Source organism: Drosophila takahashii, chromosome 3L (genome assembly GCF_030179915.1).
Source record: "Drosophila takahashii strain IR98-3 E-12201 chromosome 3L, DtakHiC1v2, whole genome shotgun sequence".
Lineage (NCBI taxonomy): Eukaryota > Metazoa > Arthropoda > Insecta > Diptera > Drosophilidae > Drosophila > Drosophila takahashii.
The window spans coordinates 12,433,067-12,446,543 of record NC_091680.1 but is presented as its reverse complement, the minus strand read 5'-3'; the positions used below and the strand labels follow the sequence as shown (position 1 = coordinate 12,446,543).

General features: G+C 40.8%; 1 protein-coding gene across 2 annotated transcripts in view; it reads right to left on the bottom strand.

Moving 5' to 3' along the window:
* Positions 1-13,477, bottom strand: part of LOC108054168 (F-box/LRR-repeat protein 16) — a 32,542-nt gene that overhangs the window by 13,422 nt on the left and 5,643 nt on the right. The window contains exons 1-3 of one of the 2 annotated variants that reach the window (XR_011418466.1): positions 11,033-12,556; positions 4,417-4,590; positions 4,225-4,342 (exon numbers count right to left, since the gene is read on the bottom strand). Coding sequence is in view for 1 of the 2 variants with exons in the window: in XM_070214672.1 (XP_070070773.1) it covers positions 4,225-4,342; positions 4,417-4,590; positions 11,033-12,238 (1,498 nt within the window). In the remaining variant the exon portion in view is untranslated. Of the gene's footprint in view, positions 1-4,224; positions 4,343-4,416; positions 4,591-11,032; positions 12,557-13,477 lie in introns of those variants that run through there. The other variant, XM_070214672.1, reaches the window with a different exon arrangement.

Sequence of the window (13,477 nt, the reverse complement as noted above, 5' to 3'; positions counted from 1 at the left end):
GCCCGGTTGAACGACCTCGCCGGCAATTAACGACGCGGCCAGCAAGGGCGTCCTGTCAATGTGTCAGTCAGTCATTCAGTCAGTCAGCCAGCCAGCCGCTCTTCCGGTTCCGCCTGCGAGGCGGATTGCGTGCCAAATGATGTGTCACCTCGCATTCAAATCCCGAAGTAGCAACTAAAGTCGCAGCCACATGTCCCGAGCCAAAAAAGAAAAGAACCATTCACGGAGAAAAATAGCTCACAAACTGGTCGGCACAGCTCCTATTTATTTCATATCCCTGTCAAAGTGTATAAGAAACTGGTGGAGCTAGACCCACAAAGATTTTCCAAGGCAATTTTGTGGAAAAATAAATGTATAATTTTTCCTTATCATTGATGTAAATCAAAAATATTTCCTGCTAAAAAAAATGTATATCAAATGTTAGTCTCAAAAATAATAATATATTTATTTTATAATGCTGTACAAGTTGGAAAAAGAGTTGAAACAATGCATGGAAAGTACTTTTGGCAACTTTCGGAATTAAAGACAAGTTTTCCATTTTTCCTTGTAAAACGGATAAAACGATGTCCTTTATGTTATAAAAAATCCATATACATCAAGAGTTTTGTACAAAAAAGATATGCTTTTTCGTCAGTGTTGAAATGGGCCATAAAAATGGTTCTGGCCAAATGCCAGCCCAGCGAACTGAGCCCTCGCTGTCTCCTGTGAGCGGAGCCATCACTCCGAAACTGAACCTGGAGCCTGGCCCAATTCAATTAGATGCCAAATGCAATTAGCTAAATGGCTTCTCGATGTTGTGATAAGCACCGCAGGCAGTGCCGTTCGCCCCTGTGACAGCCGTTTTCATGGCCGCTGGGCAGCGGAAACGGACTGGGAGTTGTTATTAAAAGTTTACCCGCCGCCGGGGCAAAAAGTTCAACATCAGGCCACTGAAAACTGGAAACTGAAAACTGTGAACGGGCTTAGCTAACTTCTGACAACGGCTTAGCCTGCGAGTTTAGCAGCAACAAGGTTGCGCTTTAAATACAAGTCTTAAACTTAAGGTAAACTTCGAAGTTCATATTGCGTTGGCGAGGCAATAAAACCAGATTTGAGTGCTGCACTTTAAAATTATTTTAGATAACTACAGAATTTTTTAAGAGTTACTAAAATGTATTTAATTTTTTTATAACCTAATCCTTCATATTTAAAAACTGTTATTTTTAAATGATATAATTTTTACCTTGATTTATTTGGGTACAAAAAATATTAAAGTATATTTGTGTCATCGAATTATCCCATCTGCTTTAAAACTGCAATCATGTCCAGAAAATGCCACAGGACTGCAATTACTATGTGCTTCAATTATTGTGGAAATAAATAAATGATTAAATTGTCCTCCGAGAATTGAGTGTTAAGGGTTTTCGAGGCCTTTGAATGACTATTAATTAAACATGTATTTCCGGAATGCGGTCACTTAAATTAAATCGTAAAATAAATAATTTCAGGCTCAAATTTATTCGTGCCTTTAATTTATTCTCTTGCTTGTATTTGATTCGTATTTTTTTGTTGACTTGTTTATGCTTGCTGGGCAAACAGTTTATGATTGGGCTGCAATTTATACAAAATGCCGCCATTAAATATGGCGCCTATTTGCTTATGTCCTCACGAATCGTAAGCCACGCCCCCTGCCACCGCCCCCCGCCCTGCACAAACACAAACACAGACAGACACACAGACAGACGGCGAAAACGAAGCCAATCTTTGTTATACGGGGCGGATGTGTAATATGCTTTTTATACTTTTGTTACTGGCTTTTCGGGCTTTTGAGGCTCCGTCATCCATCAAGCTGTTTGCAGACGCACAAAATATGCCCAGTTTATGTTTGTTTTGATATTTTATAAATATTCCAGTGTCCCTAAGCTGTAAAAATCATAGTTGGGCTGTTTATTTTTCAGCTCTAGCAGACTAAAAGTTTAAGCAAAAGGATGAGATTTATTATGGAAAGTTATTGACACTTTTTTGATGAGTTTGCGTAGACCTATCCTTATTACTTTAATTTATTTTAAAAAATCTATAAATCTAGTTAGAAAAGATTTTAATTTTTCCGGAACTAACGCACAATTTTTTTTTTGTTTAAAATTTATTTATATATTTTTTAGAATTCTTCAGGAGTTTCTGTCCAGGTGTATCTATGCAAATCAGTGTCATAAAGCCTGCACCCACATCCGCATCGATGATCAGTGAACTGCGATAATTCGATTTCGATGCGCAGCTCTGCAGGCAGAAATCTGGCTGGTTAACTGCTGAAGCCGTAGGAGCTGGGAAATGCAATGGAAAAGCGAGGGGTGAAGCGGCGGAAAATCCAGTCGAGGAAAGCCATCTACCTGGGCGCCTGCAGCAAACTGCAGCTTAATTTGTGGCGCAATGTATGACGAGGATAGGGAAAAGGCAGCCCTTCGCCTTTGTTGATTGAGCAGGGGGATGAGGCGAGATGGTTGGAAAGAAAATGACGTGCCATGAAATTGATTGCAAAGTTTTCCCCCAAAACTCAAACCTCACCCGTACCGGAACAGACTGAAGAGGCAGCTCCTGGAACTCAGGACTCAGAAACTCAGGTGGGCGTCGTCAAAGGTCAAAGCAGCGAGCATAGGCAAAGCGAAAACTGCCGACCCTTCACCCTTCACCCTTCACCCTTAACCCTGCTCAAGTGGCTCGGGCTTATGTTTGCCAGCCCTGTCGATCGCATATTAAATGAGTTTACGTTCAGGCGCCTGAAAAAGCCCCTAAGCACCCCTTAAAATTGCTCAGCTGCGAGGCAATGCGGCCGTCAATTAAAGTGGTTTATGGCCAAGTTTATCCGTAGGATGTGTTCCAAGCAAACGACGCCAGATGTAGTGGCTTTGGGCATGGAAAAATACGGCCTCAATCGAACGGTTCACGGGATATAAAATGTTGCTTTTAATAAAGAATAATGGCTACATCAAAACTTCATTTATTTCTGCTATTTTTGTAAAACATTCTGTAGTGCTTATTTATCTGATATTTTGGTGGACTATGATTTGCGATGAAAATAAGTAAAATATTATTTAAAACCATATCAAAAACAAGGCTATAAAATAGATTAAATAACTGATATAGGTATTTATTTATTTTTGTTTTAAAACCATTGTTTCCGACTTATTCGCATGTAGAATCATTTAACCAAAAGTGTACTTTTTTCGTTTACACCAAAATAAATCCCGAACGGACTCAATTTTTTTGCTTATTTATTCATTGGTTTGTTTGACCATTTCTACGTATTTGTTTGGAATTCCTCTTAAACCAGCGCTTTAGAGACATTTTTATTTATAGTTATATTATTTTATTTTTTCCGCAATAAAACTGTTGTTTGCCTTTATATTTTTTGTTTGCTTGGTAATTCCTAAAGCCAGTTACATCAGTGGTGGCCAGTCTTAGGGACTGGACCCTGCCAATTTGCTAGTGAAAAGGGTTCTTTGCCGATGTGACGTCAAAGGATGTAAAAAAGCTGCTTTCTCTGTTTGCCAGGAAACAGAATCGCACAAAAAGTGTCCCACAAAAAGTTTCAATTAGTTGAGTGCAATGTTTAGACATGATGTTGGGGGCCCAAAGAAACCCGGTTTCGGAAGCGGGACAAACCCGTGAGGGATAGTGCCCCCTCACTCCCAACACGGGCACTTCATTCGCAATGTTATGTTCGCATTTCTTTTACAACTCGGGCTTCCATTGGCACACTCCCGGCGGATGTCCTGCGCAGTTTTTTCGGACCACTACCAGCACGGATGTGAGGAACATCATTACCCGCGTCCACCCAGTTATCCACATTTCTGAATTAAACATAACGACCGATGGAGACGGCTCTTAGCATTGCTCAACCATTCTGATTGTGAGGCGAAACGAAAGCTTTTGCCATTTTTCAAACACACAGAAAACAACAAATATCATTTCTGTAGCCTTACTAAATATTAAAATAATAAAGTTAGGACTAATTAAAATTTTAACTAATATTTATATTTAAATAGTTTGGTTAAGATTTATCTAATTTTCTTAATTAAAATATATTATAACCTTTAGCTTAACATTTTCCAATTGGGCTTTACTTTATAGGAAACCCAGAGTTTTTACTTTGGAGTATTTTTTTCTGTGCAGTTTGCGGGACAAATTGGATCCCCATATTCGTTCCACATGTTATTTGATTAATTGGCGGGGCAAAGTGTCGCTTACCGATATTAACGATGCCATGGTTGGTTAGTTCCCAGCACGACTGCAGCCGCAGGATGCTGAGGCTGTGGCTCTGTTTGGGCGAGAAGTAGCCGAGTGCCGCATCCGTGACGTGGTAAGCCTGTTGGGACCGAGAGGAGATTCAATTAATTCGATACGCGAGGGCGGGCCGGATCCTCGTCAATCTGGACTTGCCTGCAGCGAGAACTCGTAGAGGGAGGGCAGCAGCTGGGCCACCGCGCCCACCGCCTCGTCCGCGATATTGATGCAGTCCGCCAGGGACAGGGACACGATGCGGGGCGTGAGACACGCCCACAGACCCGCCTCGGTCACCTCGTTGCAGCCAGCCAGCTCCAGTTCAAACAGACTCTGCAAATTAAAGGATTACAATATTACAAACTACATTCATGAAGGCTTTATTAAAAAAACTTAATACATGTTTTATTTTTAATGAAAAAGCTTATGTATTTAACGTCTTTACTTTACTTGGACCAAGCAAACTCTTTACAAACAGTTTCACCATGCCAGAAATCAGTTTTTATTATTTATTTTATTATTTTAAGAGACTACACTTTTAATGAATAAAATATTAGTTTTATTTTATATTTACAGAGAAGAGTTTATAATTATTTTAAAAAGTCTATTGACTTAAATTTGGACATTTAAAAATAGGAATTGAAATGCAAATAAAATCAGTAGTATTTTTAAGTGATAAATTTAGTTTTTCCAGAATACCTCTGCAGAAAAGCAATTAATGCCATATGATTGCATTTTGATTTTATTTGTAAACAAAATTCAATAAACCAATTGTAAACAGATGTTTTCATTAGAAAATTTTTCGGGTTGCAACAAAAGATTGCGGGCATGATTCCGTTGTCATAAGTTATGTTGCCTTATTATTTAATGATAATTTAGCAGCATAATTAGTAGTTTGTTAAAACAAAAATTCGTTAAATCAGTTGACAATTTTATAAATGAACGCCGTGTTTAAATGAGTTTTTAAAACAGTTTTAAAGCACTTTTACTTTGTTAGAGGTGTGTCTGTATTTTTGGCAATGAACTTGATTATTTAAAAATTTAAGAACATTCCGAAAATCATTTCCCATGACTGAGAAAAATGCTCGATATTACTTGGAAAATTCTTGAGTTTGGTTGCGATCCACTTGGTCTAAAATTTGCTATATTCGTCTAAAAGGGTGACTGCTCTGTCATGAAATCGTCAAATGTTTTTATGATCTGCCATCCGATGAATTCTAAAATACTTTTGGACATTTCACAGCGTTCATAAACGTTGACACTTGGCTAGCAGAAAAAAAATAAACACCAATGGGAGGCGAGTGAAAAATATCAAAACGAAAATACCTCCGTGCTTATATTTTTACATAAAACAGATATACACGAATATGTATGAAAATGGTATAAAATTGTTTAAATCTCAGGTGGGTTTACTTATTAAGCATCTGCTAAAGAACATTTTGAATTTCCACATAATTAAATGATGCTCTTAGTTTTCCTTGACGACCACAAAATGATTCCACGCTTCTTTGTAAATAAATTGAGCAAAGTAATTACAAAAGACTTATTAAATAAAGTTAAAGGAATGCAATTAGTTGCTTTCTATAATATGTCCTTTACACAATGGCCCAAAGATAGAAACCTAATTTGAATTTACACTATATATCATTCTGTGGAGCGTAAACAATATAGGAAAAATTGCATAGCTTGGATTGTGTGCGTGGAATGAGGGAAAATTGAATGGAAAACCGACCAAAGAGATTAAACAAATTACAGGTGCCACCTGGTGGTGCACCGATTTAAAGAACTAGAAAAAGAGTGGGAATCCATTGAAATTAAATTAAATTGCACTGCTCCCAACTTTTGATGCCGAGATTTACAAGTCAACAAAATTGAGAAAACTTTTCTGCTAACTGGGAATAATTTTTCAATGCGTTATACGAGCAATTTAATTCCCTATAACCGGATAAACTTTGACCTTTTCAAGAGCAAAACATTGTCGAGGAAGTAAAAGCGAGAAAAACACATAACATCTCTCGATGGAGGCGACCCCGTTCGAGTGGCAGACTTTGTGTCGGGATATGGACGCCATTGTTGTTGGGCCCCTCGATTTCAACCCATTTCCCCTCCCGTAAAACCGGAAACAAGGCAACAAAGGCGATAATAAACAGCAAATGCAGCCGGAAGCACGGTATAAAAATGAAAATCCCAAGGATGGTCACACACAAAACGCATTAAGCGCGAACAATTCTCACTCCCGCGGCTGAACAACAATTATTTTTATTGTTGACGCAAAACAGGAGAAATAACAAAACGTAAACAGCTAAAACAGCAAGATACCAATTTAATCCGAATCCCTAATGCGAATGCCCGTGAGTCTGTGTAATAAATCAAAATTAATCCATTCAACGCAACGTTCGTTTTGGATTAAATTACTTTTTCTCAGCACGAAAGGTTAATAAAATGCAGGAAAAATAAAAACATGAAATAACAGGAAAGAAACATTTTTCATATAAACTTTAGCTTAGCAAAAGAAGCTTTACAGTGTTATGTAATAATGTCAGAAAAGGACATCTATAAAAAATAGTATCTCAAAAAAATCCTTAAGTATACCCAAACCCTTTCAAATCCTAATCCTAATCCTATCTGAGTAAATACAAAGCAGGAATCCGACTCATTAGCGAATTAAATGGTCTAATTACGAATGTGTTTAGTACACAGGGCCAGTAATTGGATTCTGTACATCGGTTAACTTTGCCAACAATCAGCAGAGGAAGCCCAACAACCAGCCAAGCCTTTGGCATGACTTCATTATGAATGGTAAATGCTCGGTTGTTGTTTAGATTTTGTCCTCTCCCCACGAACCGTATTTTGTTTTTATGGACAATTGTGGAACTTTTTCCCCTGGCTGGCTAACACAAAACACGTAGCCGTAGCCAAGGGAAACTTTTTTCCTTCTTTTTTTCTTTTTTTCGGTACCATGTGTCGGCAGGAGGCAAAATCGATGGGAAAAGTCAACCACGCAAAGGAGAGGAGTTCCACAATGAAATGCTAATGGCGGCACACACATGCTCGGATGTGTGACTATTTAGTTGCGATAAAGTTTTCCAGTGTTTTTGCCTCGGTTTCTGAGGTTTGCTGTTCAGCGATGGCAGTTTTTCGCTTAAATTGTAGAGCTATGGTGTTTCGAACTAGATTAAATATGAATTGCATACATAATGACACATTTTAATTAAATCCAGCCCCTCTATATTGCAATTTGAAATTATAAATATTTGTGCATACATAATCAGATACTTTTTAGTGATATTGTTATATGTTATCAACTAAGCCTTTGTTATTTGTACGGCTAACTTCTCGAAATGATGCCATAATTTAATATTCTGTTTAATTTTGTAAAACAATGGCATTTCGTGGTTCTACACATAAAAAGCTGACTGCTTTATTTTATGAATATCAGGCGCATTAAATAAAATGCAATCCCTCAAACGAGAGTAAAAATTTGAATTTGAAATAAATTGGCCAATTTAATTTCGCAACTGCAGCTGAAAAGGCTTTCGCATTTAAATAGCCGGAGGTGAGAGAGCGTAGCATAGTTTTATGGGTCAATGGGGCTGGGTTCAACGAGCTCTCAATCCCCCTCGCAGAAGTCTGGAGTGGAAACTTCGGAGCGGCAATGCGGAAATCGCATATATTCGCCCGAGCCGACTGCAGTGCCTTTGCCATTAAATATGTATAGGAATGCAGGAAAGTCGCCGCATTTCCGTCGCAGCAGTAACTAGCATTAATTTCGCGTTGCATGTTGGGGTTTTTCCGGGAAATGTTTGGGTATGGTTTGGGGCCTGGGAAATTCCGTAGGGGCAGTTCACATGCACTTTCCGCAGAGTCCCCAAGGTCAAATTCCTGAGCCCATTGCGGTTGATCCTCTCGCATCATGGCAAACCCAAACCCAACTCGTCCCCAGTGTGTCATTGTTGTTGACATTGCCAGCGACAACAATTCGCAATCAAACCATTTGTGGGCGCTTCCTGCGCACACAAACTCACATTCATCTGGATATTTCAGACCCTGGCATTGGAACTAGGCTCATAAACATGACATGCATTCGCAGTGGATTAATTCTGACATTAGCAGTCCCGAGTCCTAAGACCTGAGTGACGTATGCACACCAGGGTGGACCTGTGCTGTCGGGAGTTTACTTTAAGCTCCTAACTTTATTACCTTACAGGTCACTCTTCTTCTGTAAGCAACTAAATTATGATTCTAAAGTTTCTCTTCTACCTTTACTTATTATATATTTTTATATTTTACATAGAGAAGTCTTTAAAATTTGTAAAAGGAAAATGAAAAAATTACTCATACGCCGTGTAGCCCAAATATTCGTTTAATATTGATATTGAAGTATTGGTAAACCTAAAAACAAAACAGAGTTCCCTTTTAATATTGATTCTATGACCAACGATTTTAAACAAAATTGGGTATAGATTTTACTAAATACCTAACTAACTACTTGTATCCAACAACGCATTAATTAAATTATACTATTTTCGGTAATATATATTAATATACGGAACCTATCAGAATAGAAACACCCTAACAAACCAGTACCATCAAAGTCAAAAGACCAGAGGGGTAAGAAGAGTAGGGCAACAGCAATCTACTCAATGAGTGTGTGACTGACTGAGCTGACAGGACCGCAAATTCATGTAGAACGCTGCTTCATAGAGGACTTGGCCGCATCCAGTTCACCAACATTATCCACTTTACTGGCTCCGCAAGAATGTGTGTGTGGATTTCTGTTTACACTTGCTCAGTTTGTATGTTTTTGTGTGTGTCTGTGTGTGGGATTGGGCCATTTCCGGTGACCCATGCTGGGCCCCTGGTGGATTAGGTTCCCAGATTGCTCGGGATTGGTCCATGAAATGAATGGATTAGTTCGCCCAGGGCCCTCACCACAGTTGGCCATCAATTAAGCTCCCCACTTGTTCGTCCAAATTCGATTGGGGTTGCCTGGGATTATTGAGGCAGTCCGGCAAACCGGCAAACCGAAAAAGATGAAATCAGTGGGAAAGCAGCAGTAATAAGGACAAAGCGAGTGGAATAACCAAGCAAGAAATAATGGGTTATTGCGGCTACTCGGGATGAGTAAGGATGAGTAGTGTGAATGAGAGATTCGTGCTTAAAGCTTAGAGAAGAAATACCAAACTAGGTAATTATTGAAAATTGGGAGATACATCTAAGAACCCATTGAAAATTTTAGAATATAAACCATTTAATAAAATAAAAATCTCTTTTTCGTATAGAAACTTTTTCTTCCTATTGCTCGCATTTAAATTAAATTATTCTTAAAGCTTTAAAAATATTTTGTTTTAGTAACAAATTCCTCTACAATTTCCGTTCATGCTCTTCTGCTTTCATTCTAATAAAACATGGAATTTTTCAGCAAAACAAAAACCCAGTGGCCCGCCATTCGAGCGCATCTCATAAAAGATTCACCTGGCGGAGCGTAGAAATTATGAATGCACTGTGAGTGCTTTCAATTGAGTGCTACTCGCACACTCGCTCAAATTAGCGCAACAAAATAATAGGCTAAATTAAATGAAATTTATGACAGGGCTTTGATGTGATTTGCATCTGAAATTGATCGCATCAATTCATTATGCTGGCAGGCGGGTGACGAAAGGGGGCGGCATTTCGGCCACACTCGCCAGGCGATGACACACTTTCAGCTCTGACACGTTTCATTTCTCTGGCGCGCGGCACAAGAAGTCCCGAAATAAAATGAAAATAGTTTTCATTTCGTTAGCCAGCCAGCCCACAGATATTCGCACAGTCTTCGTGTGCGAATTTATTTCGGTTGTGGCCCAAAGCGGGACTGACCACTGTCAACTTGCCGCTGGCCAAAACGCCCACAGCCCAAACATTCGCTCTCTGTCTCTCGGACATTTTCCCATCTCATCTCCATTGGGGTTTAAAAAAAGCGTACCCCAAATCAAGTCAGAGGTTGAGCCAAACGAAAGGCAGCTGGGCCCCGAAAACCGGATTGCTCTGGGCTGGGATGGCATGGCCTTCGGGGCCAGATTCAGATTCAGATTTCCGGACATTGCCGTCTGCCCCCCGGGCCAAGTTGTCTTGCATTTTAAACAAACGACAGCCCATTATTCGAGCTTATGTGCAGACGGGAATTTCGTTTATATATTGTACATATAGTATTTGCTGGTATCTCAAGGGCGAAAAGATACGACAGTAGTTTGCCAAATTTTTTCAGACATTCGGTTAAATTTTATACGAATTTTAGGAGAATTCTGTTTCTGGATGGATTTAAATTTAATTTAATTTTTTTAATTTAAGCCTGAAACTCACCGCAATCAAAAAGGCAACGAAACTAATCATAACATAATAATATTTTATTATTTTTGTTAATTATTAAAATCTAAGAATTATACATGTACATTTCACAAGCTTCATAAATAATAAATAATAAAAATAGAATTTTGCTTATAGCTCTAGTCAAAGTTTTATCGAAAAACAACTGTCCAAAATGGATTGTTTATATTTTCATTTATTTGAAATTTGGGAAAACTTCCAGGAGGATAATTCTATTTCACGAGTTATCATATTTTAAAAATGTTCAGCATTTTATGATGCGAATAAGATAAATCTAGGTTAATTAAGTATTAAGTGTTATAAGCAAGGCAGAGAAACTCAAAAGGGCATTCTTAAGGACTTTCTTCCTAGCCCAATTATTAGATACAAAGAATAATTTCTAATAGATTTTTAAATAATCAGCACTCACCTGCAGGTGATCGAGCAGGGTCTCCAGTCCCCGGTCGCTGATCGAGGAGCAGCGCAGGCTGAGCGAGTGGACGTGCTTGGAGGCGAGCGGGAAGGAGTGGACCACGTCCAGGGCGTCCTCGTCGGAGGCGCCGACGAGTCCGAGGGCGTGGAATCCGCGGCGGATGAGCGAGTTGTAGAGCTTGCCGCGATCGCAGCCGGGCATTTGGCGCAGCTCGCGGCACTGCAGCGTGGGCAGCAGGCCGCTCCAGTAGCGCGGACTGCGGTACAGTGTGTCCCGCCACTTGATGCACACCTGGGCGAGCACGCGGCGCTCGTAGGGGGAGAAGTACTGGAAGAAGCGGCTCAGAAAGCGGTCGTCCAGCATCAGCTGCTCGATGCTGTGGATGGGCGGCGGGTGGAGCTGCTGCTGTTGCATAATCAGCGGCGACATATTGCCGTACGGGTGGTGCAGGTGAGGATTGGGCAGCTGCTTCCTCAGCTGCAGTGGAGTGCCGCCTGCACTGGCCGCCGCCTTCTGGGCCGCCACCATGCCCATGGTGCTGAAGGTGGGCGAGCCCGTGGGATTCACCCCTCCGCCCGGTATGGTTATGTTCATCTGCTTGGCAATGGACTTCACTGTGGGCGTGGGCGGGGCGCCCAGTGGCATGCCGGTGGGCGGGGCAGGACCCACCATCACATGGTGATTGGAGTTGATCAGCGTGGAGGCCTGCAGCTGCAGGTGTTGCTGCTGCGACTGTTGCAGCTGCAGATGTTGCTGCTGCTGCTGTTGCTGCTGTTGCTGTTGCTGCTGCAGGAGGTGGTGTGTGGAGTTCTGGACCTGCGACTGGATTCCTCCGGGACTGGGGCTGCTGCCACGCGACGACTTGTCCGGCGTCTGGGGAGGATTGGCATTGCTGGCGGGCGAAGGAGCAGCGGCTGCCGGCGAAGTGGAGTTGCTGTTCGAAGCCGAGTTGGAATTTGAGTTGCCGCCGCCGCACAGGGCGTTCGTCACGCGCTCCATCACCGACGTCTTGCCGCTGGGCGCTGCCGGCGGGGGCGTGGCTCCGGCCGGGGACGCTGGGTCGCCTCCACCGCCGCCGGCAGCAGGAGGAGCACCGGAAGTACTGCTGTGGTGGTGCTTCGAGCGCAGCCCCAGCCCATTGATCCGCTTGGACAACTCGGCGGAGGCTCGCTCGACCACGCCCTGCGCCGAGATCGATGACATCGTGTGCTGGAACAGATTCACCTTGCCTCCCTGAGAAACCGCCCTCTCGAAAAGTGCTTCCCCTCGTCCGCAGTCCGCAGTCCTTGGTCCTTCGTTTTTCACTCGCTTCTTGTTCGGGCCTCGCTTGTCCTTTACATTCCGTTCGCACTGTGCATCGCTGGCCTTTCACCTTCTTCACCGGCAATTAGCGAGGTTCACCTGTAACGAGGTAAGGAGATACACCTGGGGTTAATGGTCTGGTTTCCGGTTGCACAGGGGGTTTTGTTTTAGGGAGCTCAGAGATTTCTTTGAGTATATGCACATGTGTCAGTTCTCTGAAAGTCCTTTCAAAGACTGATGATTCTTTTTTTAATAATATGAAATCTTAACACTTTAAAAAAATTTCATTAATTTCTTGATTTCTTCTACGTTTAAAAAAAATACTTCATAATAAAATAAATAAATCAGGGACCGTAAATAATCATTATTTGAGATTTTTATTTTAAAAAGACTACTGTGATATTTGGTTTTAAACGTCAAAAATAACGTTCTTTTTACTCTTGTCCACAAAGTGCATAAAACCAGTTAAATTGTTGATTAAAACTTTTAAAAACCTCAGTAGGCCTTTTAAAATAAAAATCTCAAATAATGATTATTTACGGTCCCTGAAATAAATAACTTTATTTAACAATCATTTCATATATTTGTTCAAATAATATTTTTAGTTAGCTTAAATTAACAATATGAAATTTTGTAGCTAATTTTAAGAGCACACAGTTTCCAGGTGTCTTAAAAAAGAATTTCGACCAATCAACAAATATTATTTGAAATCATGCAAAAAAATTTATTTAAAAAGGTGACCTTTTTCGGCCCGTGAGTCCCATCTAACCTTCTATTACTCAGTAATGTTTGTGTGGTTTACCCAAAAAGTCAATAATACCCTTGTGTATTAGGTATAACATACACATTAGAGAGTATTTTGCAGTCGGATCACTGTACTGCACTTATTTTCCTTGCTTTTATTAGCTTTTGAAGCATTTACACTCCGCAATCTAAGACCACTCAACAATTTCTAGTCACTTCCTCCCAGACCCAATGCAATTACATGATTTGTGGGAAGTTGCCAACTGCGGTTTGTCACTCCCTGTCAATAATTTCCTCGGAACCCGCCCATTTCGAATACGCGGCACTTTCGCGTGGCTCAACACGACATGACCAAATAAAAAGAAGGCCACAACCGGACAGATTTATGGCCCACTT